We start from the raw sequence: 12,913 nt of genomic DNA, 5'->3' as shown, positions 1-12,913 counted from the left end.
AGACAGGCCTGTCAGGGATGATGTAGACGGTGCTTGGTCCTGCTATGAGGGCAGGGGACTGGACTTGATGAGCTGTTGAGGTCTCTTCCAGTTCTAGGATTCTATGATTAACCAGTGAGTCTGCAGATGTTACTGTTGCATTAAAGGAGTCAGGTGTTCTTAAGGGGGACTCTATAGGACTGGCCTCGAACCAGCTGCCTCTAGCTCCCTTTGGGATCTTAGTCAAGTAACAGGACCTCTCTGTCCCAGTCTCCCTCTTTGGTGATGGCGGTGATACATTTCTGATTTTTGAGGCCCTGCTCCGGGCCTCTGGCACCTCCTTCACTCTCGCTATAAAATAACAACAAAGGTTGGTAGCTATTAAATTGCATTGGAAACCAGGGGGGTGCTAGCAGGGTCTCAAAAATGGGAATCACCTAATAAACGGGACCTCGTTAGATGACTTCATTCTCCAGGTCTCTAGGCACCTAGCAGCCACTGTAGCCTGTCTCATGCAGACAGGGTGGCACTGGTCCTAGACCTTTGATCTGGGATTACTGGGCTTGTGATGCTGCAGAAATAGAATCATAGAATACTAGGACTGGAAGGGACCTCGAGAGGTCATCGAGTCCAGTCCCCTGCCCTCATGGCAGGACCAAGCACCGTCTAGACCATGGGCTCCCAAACTGGGGAGCATGCCCCCCTGGGGGGGTGTGAAGAAATTTCGAGGGGGGGGCACAAGGTGACCCAACCTCCCCCCCCCCCATCAAGTTTTGCTGCCCTGCTCAGTTTGTTCTTTCTTTTTTTTCCCCAAGTTTTGCTACTATTTGGGGGGGAGATGGGGGTTTTTCAAAAATCAAAACGGGGAGGGCATGATGCTGAGAAGTTTAGGAACCCGTGGTCTAGACCATCCCTGATAGACATTTATCTAACCTACTCTTAAATATCTCCAGAGATGGAGATTCCACAACCACCCCCAGGCAATTTAAGCCCTCAGAGGCCAGGAAGAACAAGTGTTCTGCCCACTAATGCCAGCAGAGACACAGGCTAAGTTGTCAGTGCTGGGCGGCTAATGTCAAGTTCCTAAATCCCATTGACTAAAACAGGCCTGATTATCTAAGGTGCTTGAGCTCTGTCATTCCCCGAGATCAGTGGAGGTTGCTGGACACGCTTAGCCCCTTGGGAAATCAGGCCATTGACATTTAGGTGTCTAAGTAGAGACTTGAGACACTGAGTACCAGAGAGGGTGGGCAACGTCTCTTTTATTGGACTAACTTCTGTTGGTTAATGGAGACAAGCTTTCACGCTCTTCTGCAGGTCGTCTTCCTCAATCCCTTGCGTGATGGGACTGTTTGAAATTAGGTAAGAGCTAGGTATGGGGATTGTTGTTATAGGCAGCCCCAGAACAACTGTCAGCAAGGTAGCGTGTTTCAGCTAGGCTAGGTCCAGGGAGCCTGAACTCTTAAGTTTCCTACAGGGATTTTAAAACTAGCCCTGCCTGTCCCTAACCTCCATAAAGAACCTTTCTTTGAGACAAAGAAAAGCAGAGTCAGGAGGTCATGGGCAGCTGGTCATGTAGGTCAGGGAAGGCAATTGCCTTCCTAAAACTGCCTACACTCTCCACCGGCTGCCCCCGAGGGCTGGGGCCATGGCATGGCTGCTTCTGGCATTCTGACCACCAGGGAAAGGAGGGACCATGCCACTTGCTGGGGCTGGGGGCACTAATCTGGAGTGGGGGCTGAGCATGACTTCACACGGGGAAGAGGTGGGACCTCCGGCTTGCCTTTCCCAGCTCTGCCTTCACCCAGTGCCTGTGCAGGATGCAGTTTAAGATCGTGCTATAGGATGAGCACACAGTGCAACTCAGGTGAGAGCAGTGATCTCGGGGGGAAGGAATTAGTCACAGTGAAGTGCAGCTGCGTACTTGGCTGGGATTTTGTTTGTGGGTATCAGTGAAGTGGATTAAAGGGTGGAAAAGTGCAATGAAGAGAACTGAAAAAAATACAAAACCAAAAAATCCTTCAGAGCATGTTCCCTCTGTTTTCTAGAATAAATTTCAGTGTGCAGAGTAAATTTTGTTATGTGCACTGAGGCATGTGTGGATGTGCACCACCAGTTAAAAACAAATGTTGCTGGCTGAGGGCACTCTGCTAATCAGCTGGGCAGCATTTGAATGTCTCCTGGGGGGCTGCCCAAGTGCTCAGCTTATGGGGAACACTGTTCAAGAGTAATGAGGGACCATCTATATTTTCAAATATGCTACAAACCACAGGTCTACTCTCTATTGTACCTCACCAACTATAGGAACTCAGTTAATTCTGCCTCATAAACCCTCTTTTCTGGTAGGGAAGTATTAGTGTACCTACCTTTTGATGGGGAGACTGATGCACAGAGCAGGGAAGTGACATACACAAATCACACATGACAAAAAGTCTCAGAGGGGTAGCCCTGTTAGTCTGTAACTGCTCATTGTTTTCACCATGTGGGAGTAGGTTTAAGAGCCCTAACCACTACACAGCACTGCCTCTCTGGGACTGATCTCCAAAGCAGACCATGATTTGCAATTTGGCTGGTGATGAGGACTTTAGGGGATGATTCCCTCCGAGAGTAGAATCCAAAATTTGTATCTGCATCTCTGTTAGCAAAAATGAGCAGTGGCTGCCCATATCTGTGGCTGCAGACACCAATAGATGTAAAGCAGTTACCCACGGATTTGCAGGGCTTTCTTGTTCTTGTGCCCTTTGAAGACAATGGCAGGCTACCCCTTCAGGCCAATGTGAGGCAGGAGCTAAACACCAGGCATTCCTGCCCAGGGGTAAGCACGCGACTCGCCGTTGGAGCAATGTTCCCTCTAATGTTTTCCATCCATGGGCAGAATATATTTAGTTCTGTGCATCGAGACATGTGCGGAGGGGCACGGCCAGTAGAAACACAAGCTGCCAGCTGTGGGCATTCTGCTAATCAGCACCTGAACCCTCCTGGGTGGCTGCCAAAGTGTTCAGCGTACAGGGAACACTGCAGTGGAGCTATTGTCATTGTGCGTGTGATACTCTCGCCAGGTGCTTTGTGCTTACCCCAGAGAGTGATGTCTCCGGAGGAGGGGCAGCAGCAGCACCAGGATCTCTCCTAAGCAGGCCAGGAGCACCCTTCTCTAGGGCTGAAAAGCAAGATCAGTCACCACTCTATAATTGTCCCCTCCATTCAGATTGCTAACGAGAGAGGCGGGGAGGCCGGGCTGTCTCACTGAGGAAGCAGTGGAGGGGAATCTAAAACCACCTCAGTGGTTATAATAGTTTGGGGTGGGGGCTCTCCCCAAGCTCTCCCCACATACCAAGCTCCACCCACAGGGAACAACCTCACAGCAGATTGTGCAGCTTGTCGGAACCAGCTGCCCCTCTTCTGCTGGGAGCACTTTCAGCAGCAGTTGCCAAGTAGTTCAAGTGACATTTGAATCATCCTCCTCATCACCTGGATGCAAAGTTAATGCTCCATTGAGATCAACGGGCAGGCAGCGCAGAGCTCTCGTTCATGTTGCCTGCAGACTCAGGCAGACAATACTGCTTCAGCTACACTCCCTTCACAAGCTGAACTTTAAAAATGAAACTCCAGCTTGTGGATCACACGATAGCAATATCCCCAACTCTCTCCCCCTACCCCCCCCCCCAAAATGGGCTGTTCTGTCACTGTGAGCCTGGTGCGGGTTGCGTTTCAAGCAGTGGTGTCTGTTGGGACCGGGACATAAGGTTGGGGGAGAAAGGGGACTGGGTTACAGCAGGGAGGGGAGGTGTTCGGCTCAAGGGAAGGGAAGAGGAGGAGAGGGGAGGGGGATTGGGTTGGGAGTATGACCCTGTGATGGGTCTGCCGGGACCCGCACTGTGTCCAGCGAGAGGGGGGGGGTTGCTGGGGAATGGCGCGGCGAGTGGCAAACCCTCCACCACTTTGCAGGGAGGCGGGGAAAGCCCCACGCAGCTGCCGGAGATGGGCCGGCTCAGGAAATCATGTTATTCTGGGGACGGTTGTATAATTCAAAAACCGTTCCCTAAAAAAAAATTGTGCTATCACGAAAACATGTGAAGCGGGCACGTGTTAAATGAGGAATTACTGAACCTGACATGCCCAGGACAAAATGGTCACCCAACTCTTAAACTACATATCCCAGAATGCCAGTGGCCAAGGGTCAGAGGTCATATAGTCCAGGTATAAAAACTCCACCCTCTACTTGTAACTCTATTTATTGGTTGTTTCTGCTACCAAGACAGTAGTGAAGGAATGAAGTAACATTGCTCCAGCTGTGTCTGAACATGCCATAGTGCAATCTATCAAGTAACCAGCTTTACTAACACAAAATAAGGTACTTTCTTGACAATTAATGTAGGGTTTGGGTGGGGCTTCATGTAACTGGTCTCATGTTTACTCTTCCCAGTAATAATGCCTTTGGTACTCAAAGCAGCTCAATATACAGTGCTGTAAATATCTCTCTTTCCCCAATGTAGTTAGTCTCTGTCTGGATCAGCTGGGGCTGTCCCAGCACAAAAGGAAACATCTGTTCGCTGGTAAATGCAGGGTAGACTAGAATATCCTTCTACTTACTCCTGTGTGTATTGGCAGTGGTCTGAATTCTCTGTCCCATATCTCTCAACCCCAGGCAATCATTGGATACTATTATTCTAGCATGACTTTAAACCCAAATAAGTATCACCTAAGCCTGGTTTACACTTAAGTTGGGTTACCATTGTTATGGCACTTGGGTGTGCAAAATACCCCCCTCCCCAACAGACAGCTGTAAACTATGCCAACCTAATCCCTGTTGCAGAGATGGCTAAGTTTGTTGACCTAATGATAGTTGGTCAGGGAGGTGGATTACCCTATCACAATGGGAAAAACACCTTCCGTTACTCTAGGATGCATTTAGGCTACAGTTATTGTGCCATAGCTATGCTGTAGTAGCGCTTGTTATGTAGACGTGGCTGTAGTTGAGTAAAGAGAAATCCCCATGCTTTAAAGCTGGCTGGTAATTGTGCTCGTGCTTTTTGTGATGCATTGCTTAGTTAGGAAACAAATTGAGAACATAAGAATGGCCACCCTGGGTCAGACCAAAGGTCCATCAGGCTCAGTATCCTGTCTTCCAACAGTGGCCAATGCCAGGTGTCCCAGAAGGAATGAACAGAGCATATAATCATCAAGTGATCCATCCCGTCACCTTTTCCCAGCTTCTGACAAACAAGCTGGGGACACCATCTATGCCTATTCTGGCTAATAGCCATTGATGGACTTATCCTCCATGAATTTATCTCATTCTTTTTTTAATCTTGTTATAGTCTTGGACTTCACAACATCTTCTGGCTAGGAGTTCCACAGGTTGACTGTGCTTTGTGTGAAGAACAACAGTTCACTTTGTGCAAATCACTGGATAGGTTATGTGCTTATAGCATCTATTTCATCTGCCCTGTGTGGAGTTTGAACTACTGTTCTAGATATAGAAACAGAACTCAGCAGCCCATTATAAAAACCCCAGGTCCTACCACCCCATCTTACCTCTTTAAGTATTTATTGCAGCAGGGTTGACTGTTCCCCACCCATAGGACTCCGAAAGTAGTGTCACAAGAGTAGGTACAATTGGAAAAAGCCTCTCACAATTGGTGTGAACACCAAGGATTTAGAACATAGAGCAGTGCTTGCTTCCTGACTCTCATCAGGACAAAGAAACACTCAGGTGAGAGATCCAGTTATCATGGGAATTAGATAGCAGATACCACTTTCTCTGTGTAAACAGAGGGCTATTCACATCAGCGAGGGATATGTCTACAAGAGTGTGTGTCCCAGTACAGGTTTATAGTGGTGCTCGCTTGGCTCAGCATGCTCAAAATGGCATTTTGGCTGCAGCATGAGGGCTTGGGGTAACCACTTGACCCTCCCCTCCCCCCGAGTACATACAGGAGTGGCTAGTCCCAGCTACTGCAGCTACACAACTATTTTTAGTGAGTTGCCAGACACTGTGTAGCACTGGGTTAGATATCAGGGGACAGGGAGTGGGATAGCTCAGTGGTTTGAGCATTGGCCTGCTAAACCTAGGGTTGTGAGTTCAATCCTTGTGGAGGCCATTTAGGGATTTGGGGCAAAAATTTGCCAGGGATGGTACTCGGTCCTGCTGTGAAGGCAGGGGACTGGACTCAATGACCTTTCAAGGTCCCTTCCAGTTCTATGAGACAGGCAATCTCCATTATTTTTTTTTATCAGCTCAGGAGGAAAAGTGTGAAACCTCCTTTGTTTAATAGAAAGGAAATGAATTTCCCAACCCACAGCTCTTCAGAGCTACTGCAAAATAACTGCCGCAACTACTTGTGGACCCTTGTATGGACAGCAAGCCCTGGTTTGATGCTGTATCATTGTGGTGTTGTGTCTTTGCTGTTGGTGGCCTGGTGTGGGTGGTGATGTGTTACCCACTTAGATTGTCAGTGGGAAGAAGCCGTCCTTTCCGTCACATCACTCTGGAGTCTAGGGTTGTTGAACTGGGGCTGTGCCCCATTGGGGCAGCGTATTACTGATCTTACCCCCAGCTGCATTCGGCCTCGTGACTCTTACAAGGGGGAAGTCCCACAGCAGTCTTTGTGGCAATGTAAGCAGCAATAGAAAGGGCATCAGTTACACATTGGGAGAGCAGACAGCTGAGCAGCGTGACTCCTACAGAGCTGCCATGCTGAAGGTGTGCGAAACTCTCGCGCTGAGAAGGGGCATGAGGGAGTGCATCAGGAAAAGCACCTCGCAGGGAAGTGAGAGGCAAAGCAACTCTGTAATCTCAGTGGGAGCAATTGTAATTCCTGGGCAACTTGACTTGCCGCAGTGTAACTGTCACTGTCATTGGGGTTACTCCTGTTTTCCACTAGCATGTTTGAGACTGTGGTTAGACTTGCTGCAGTGGTCCCTGTAAGCAGAGTGCTTGTGCAGCTGATCAGGAGCAATTCATGTGCCACCCAGCTGATTAGAAGAGGGCCGACAGTGCAGATTTACATATGCCTTGGTGCACATAGAAAAATTTATTCTGCATATGGATAGAAAAATCCACACATGGATGGAGAGGGAACATTGCTGTTGGGACACATTCATTTTGGCACCGGTGCGGCGACAGATACCTTGCTCTTCTGCTCTCCAGACCTGTGCTTGGGTGTGCAGTGAAGAAAAGATTCTGGGCCTGAGATTTTCAGAAATTGGTTCCCAAAGTTAAGCACCCAAATGAGTGACTTGATTTCCCAAAGTGCCTGGAATCCATTGCTTCTCTAGTCCATTAGGCACTTTAACAAATCGGGCTACTTATTTAGCCTATGGGCTTGATTTAGGTGCCTAGACATGGACTTAGGTGTCTAATGTTAGATAATACAACACAGAGTCTAACACATAGCTTTCTTTTTAAATAGTTTGTTCTGGGGCCTGTTTCGGATCGTGACTGTAAATCAGGAGTTAAATCCATTGACATCAGCAATTACATGAGTGTAAATGAAATCAGGATCAAGCCCACAGCATGCAGGTGGCAGTGATTAAGGGCGAAGGGATGTCAATGGAAGCTGGGGAATGTTAAACAGAATTTGCTACAGAATCATGGTAATCAAACCTGCAGAGTCCAGAATCTTGGAAACTTTGCAGTAGAATCCCAAATGCCAAGGTGTCCTGCCTCACCCCAGATATGGGAATGTTGCAAATGCGACACTTGGGCTGTGAATCTAAAAGCAACTGATGATGGATTTCTCCCTAAGTGCTCAGGGCGTTCATTTGGTCTGGCAGTTAAACACATGCAATTTACCCACCCTCCATGGCTCCAAAATATATTAGAAACTGGCTCCTAGTGATAGACAAATCTCTGTCCCATCTCTGCCAAGCGTGCTGCTTTTGAATCTCCAAACCATAGTAGCAAGTGCACCTAATAAAATGTAGGCATTTGAATTCAGGGACGTACAGGGATTTTTAATGCAACAGACAGAGGGAAAAAATTCAGCATAAAAGACTAATGTGTTAGTTTTATTTAAACATGATTTGTTTGAAGCTAAAGTAAGAAATGTTCTTATAAAACATCAAATAAATAAATAAATAAATAAAAATAAATAGGAATAACTTTTTCCATGAAAGAGTTTAGAAAGCACATGTAAAGCATCCTGGGAGGAATCAGCGCTGTAACACATTTCTTCAGAGCTCTGCAGAGTTGCCTTAATTCTTCCTGGAACCTGCAAGCAAGTCATGAAATAGGAGTTATGGCAAGAAAAGGCAGAGACCTCGAATGCACTTTGCTCTTATGTCTTTTAGTGTTTGCCATCTTCATTCTCACCCTAGATCTAGGCTTTGAAAATCAAATTCCTAAGAAAGGAGCATCCTTTATTAAAACGCAGAAGGTGGTTTTGTGGGGCAATCTTTGACAAACCATTTCCCTTGCTGTCCCTCAAATTAACCCGTGGTACTAGAATGAGATTTTATAATCTATTATAAAGCACATTGAGATCTACAGATGAAAATCACTACAGAATATGAAAGCTGAGCAATATTGTTAAATCCTGGGTTAATATAAATAGTCTGGAGAAAGGGGAGGGGGAGGCTAAAGAAAAACACCTCTCTGTGGTCAGAAATCATTACCAGGGTTGCTTTTAAAGGACATGGTTAGCTTAAAAATTATAACTAGGCTTGGGAGAATGAGGTGTTTATCGGTAAATGTCAGTAGATGTCAATTTCACTGTATGCACACAAAGGAAAAAATATACAGCTTAGCAAGGTCTGATGCGGCTTGAGAACGTACTACAGCTTGATTTAAGATTATTTACTTGCTATATGTTGACATGTCCTGTTAACAGCTTGTGTTCCTGACTCATAAAACTGTAGCTGTTGGCGTGTCAACATTTGCGGCATAAATAATTGGCTGCCCCGTTCCCTGGCTAATTTCCTGCAACTGAAAATTTAAAGGATAAAAATGCTTAAAAATAAACATTGATATTATCAGTTGAAACTCTTTAAAAATAATCAGTCTTGCAAGCCTGGCTATCCTAAAATAGTCTCAGAGGGGTAGCTGTGTTAGTTTGTATCTTTTAAAAACAAGTATTCCTGTGGCAGTTTAGAGACTAACAAAAATATATATAGTATCATGAGCTTTTGTGAGCAAAATCACTTCTTCAGAAGGGCCAGAGTGGGGAAAAAACGGGAACCCAGAATAAAATAAACTTTCAAAAAATGTATTTTGTTATTTGTAATAATCACTGCAGATTATTAAAATGAGGGCTATTGTGAATCAGCAAAGCTCTACTGAAGACCGTGAAGACCGTTTATACCACCTGAGGATCTGGCTCTGAAATCCGAGGCCACTTCCTCCAGGAGTGTTTCATTTGTACACTATACTGGTATCCTCCTGTCCCAGTAAAGAGCTCCTAGCATGGAAGAAGCTATAGCAGCAAAGCTGGGCTTTTGAAGGCATAACTTATTCCAACCTGCCCCCTCTCCCCCCGTCCTGAAAAAAAACTGCATTCATAGCAGGACCTTTTGTAGGTACAAATCAGCTGGTCATGCCCTGAGCAACACAGCCATAGCAGCCCAAGTCTGTAGTGTGGACATCATTTGAATCACTTCTCCCCATCTTTGTGGCTGGGTTTACTTTTTGTTCTTCGCTCAGACAGGTCGATGAAAACAGACCTAGCCTAATGCAGCAATGAGTGGTTACCAAATTAAATTAAACCCAAACCAAACACTACGGCTGTGTCTACATTGGCACCCTTTTCTGGAAAAGGGATGCTAATGAGACCAGTCGGAATTGCAAATTCTGCGGGGATTTAAATTTTCCCCGCGGCATTTGCATGAACATGGCTGCCGCTTTTTTCCAGCTCGGGGCTTTGCTGGAGAAAAGCGCCAGACTAGACAGGGATCTTTCGGAAAATAAACCCTTTTCCAGAAGATCCTTTATTCCTTCTTGAAATCAGGAAAAGGGTTTATTTTCCGAAAGATCCCTGTCTAGACTGGCGCTTTTCTCCGGCAAAGCCCCGAGCTGGAAAAAAGCGGCAGCCATACTCATGCAAATGCTGCGGGGAAAATTTAAATCCCCAGGGCATTTGCAATTCTGACTGGTCTCATTAGCATTCCTTTCCCGGAAAAGGGTGCCAATGTAGACACAGCCTATGTATATGGAGACTCCTCTAGACTAATGCCACTAAAACATTTTCATTTTAAATGTGTTCCTTGTCTTAAGCAAAAGCCAAATTTGAGGCCCAAGCTAAGGCACATCATTTCTTTAAAAGATGTCTTGGCAGCAGAAGCAGCTCTCAGTGCAGATTTTTATGCTATGCCTAGCAGTCTGGTGTCCGGACAATTAATACCACTATTAAAATAAATATATATAGGAGCACTCATTTGCATGGTGACTTGCAAAAACGGGCTTAGATCCTACACCTGGCCCCTTGTACTCCCAGCTGACTGGGTCCCAGCCATAGACCTGAAGGTCCTTACTGCACAGAGCGGACACTTTCAATGCGCTGCGATGAAGGCTGGACAGGGCACAGGCCTGGAGAAGGAGGGTGAGGTGGGTGTCGAGGGTGGATTTGGAGAAGGAAGCCTGGTGCAAGGGGTGTGTGTATGACATAGGGGTAGATGGTAAAAGGCCCAAGGACGGGAAGAGGCGAGGGCACAAGGAGTGAGTGTGCACTGGGCAGGAAGGCATGGGAATGGGCAGAGGACGGGGTGGTTTGACAGGACAGGGCTTTAGTCTGGAAGCGCATTCCAGAGATCATGGTTATACAGAGCCTAGCACAGGGGGTGCTGCTCTGTGCCTGGGGCTTCTAGGTGCTATGGCAACACACATCAATAAGAATGGTACATTAGGAAGGAGGAGGGACTCACCATTGCAGCCCATCCCGCTCAGCGAGCCGATCCGGTCAATTCTCCTCCCAAAGCAGCCTGATTCTCTCATCATCTTGGGAGCTTGCAGCCCCCTCAGTCGCTTGAGGAAGGGGTCCCTATAAGACAGAGGGGCGCTGGGAGCCAGCCTGGGCTCGGGCTGCTGGTCATTGCTCTCATCCATGAGTTCTGGTGGGATCTCTTGCTGAGTGTCGGGCTCCTGCAGATCGGGGTTGGACCCCAGGGCTTCCATCAAGGAGAACTTGTCCTCCAGCCTCTCCAACAGAGCCTGCAACAGAAGGGCACAGGCTGAAACTCCCATCCCGGTGGATTTTCCCTTTCCTCCTATCGGCTCAATCTGTGCTACCAGCAGTCACCCCATCGCCACCCAGCCTGGGGGGATTGTGGGACCGGCTGGCCTCTCCCGCCCCAAATTTAACAGTTTGACTCAACTTGTGCCTGTTTTATTATGAGAGGCTGTTGTAATACTTTTAGGGGGCTTGTTATTTAAGGGCTTGGTCCTGCATAGGGCTGCTCATGCCAATCCCAGTCCAGCCAAGCACTTAAGCATATGCTTAATTTAAATCACATGCAGAATCCTATTAAAGTCACTGGGATCCTTCGTCATGCATGTCCGAACCTGAACGTTGGCTGCTATGACAATGGATGCTATGAATCCCTTGGGTGCGTGATGATTTCCCAGCTCTGGGTTTTTGGTTTTTTCCTGAGGGAGTCCAGCTATGTGATCACACACATTTCTTAAAGAAAATGAATGATCTTCCAAAAATTCCTACCCTCCACCCCTCTCCCCTGCCCAGGCAGACTCGGATTCTTTCCTCGTGTTTCCCAAATGTGCATCCGCGTGCTCTCCTCTTCCGTGCAGCTTAGCGAGAGAAATTGGACGAGGGACCTCCTCTTAAAAATGCATTATGTCCTCTTGTAAAGCTACACGGATCCCTTTATAATTCTCCCTTGAGGAAGGTCCCTAAGTTCTAATCAAGCCTTAAGGAAAGGCGGTTTCTGCATTGAAGAGGGAGAGGTTCCGCAGCCTTGGGTCCCTCTTCATCCCTGCTACCGCCAAAGATCATCAGCTCAACCCACTAGCTGAAGGAATTGCTCCCTCCAGGCTGCTGGGTTCTCTGAAATAGGAACCCTGTCTGCATATGGCTTTGCCGTTGACTGTACAAACCATATGAATTTGGCTGGCTCACCATGGGCCCTGTGAGTCTTCGCTAGCTACACTACTGCCCTAGAGAAAGATGCTGTCTGCACACCGCTGAACCCTATGAAATCTAACAATGTTCTCACCTCCATGCTGGCCAGTTCTTTGGCCGGGCTGAGCCCAGCGAGAGGGTTGGTTCGGCTGGACTGGAACTGAAGGAGCAGCAGCAACAGGAACCCGCAGGCAAATGAACCTTTAGTGTCCATCCCTCTGGATCAGTTTGGCCGATGGGAAAGTTCAAGCTTCTTTGGAGATGTCCCTTCAAGTCTCTCTTCCTTGTCCTGTGCGCTCCCTCCCCGGCTGGTCTTTTATACCATTTGGGTGTGATCCCTGCTCCCTAGGTTATCTGTGGATTTATCTGGGGCACATTCCAGTCCCATGGCAGGCATGCAGCTCTGTCAGGAGAAGATTCCCTTTATTAGCTGTCATTAGGAGGCAGCTGCTGCCGCTGAGGAATGTATGTCACAAGTCAGTGATTTCATGTCACTCTTTCCCCACCCCACCTCCCCCCGCCTTGATACCAGGCACAGAGATTACATAGTCCACTTGGAAATCTTAACAATTTTGTATGAGACCCCTGTGATCAAATTCATGGTGATGGGGGGGAGAGAGGCGGAGGGGAGAACAACCCTGAAACTGCTCTGAACACCTCTTAATTAAGAGGGAAATCACCTTGTTCGGGGAATGGAAAAGATCCCAGGCCCTGCCTTTGGGGAGGTAGAATCTGGAGAAGGCAAATCTCCTAAAAGTAAATGGGAAGTGCTGAACACCGGCTTCCCTTCTATATATGGAATATGTGCGGCAGCTGCATACCATGGCATGTGCTGAACATCCAGACCTGGGGCTAGTCTCTTCTCA

At 47.5% G+C, this 12,913-nt stretch overlaps 1 protein-coding gene across 1 annotated transcript; it reads right to left on the bottom strand.

Moving 5' to 3' along the window:
* Nucleotides 1-7,754: 7,754 nt before the first annotated feature.
* LOC102447765 (natriuretic peptides A-like) lies at nt 7,755-12,325 on the bottom strand. The gene is made up of 3 exons (XM_006127908.5): nt 12,142-12,325; nt 10,837-11,122; nt 7,755-8,192 (listed from the first exon to the last, which is right to left on the bottom strand). Exons 1-3 carry the CDS (start codon nt 12,259-12,261, stop codon nt 8,176-8,178), a joined length of 423 nt encoding a protein of 140 aa, XP_006127970.1. The 5' UTR covers nt 12,262-12,325; the 3' UTR covers nt 7,755-8,175.
* Between the last annotated feature and the right edge of the window lie 588 nt (nt 12,326-12,913).

This window comes from Pelodiscus sinensis, chromosome 24, assembly GCF_052426305.1.
Source record: "Pelodiscus sinensis isolate ZL-2025 chromosome 24, ASM5242630v1, whole genome shotgun sequence".
Taxonomy (NCBI): domain Eukaryota; kingdom Metazoa; phylum Chordata; order Testudines; family Trionychidae; genus Pelodiscus; species Pelodiscus sinensis.
Note: the sequence above shows the minus strand (reverse complement) of the source record. Positions and strands in the feature narration are given on the sequence as shown.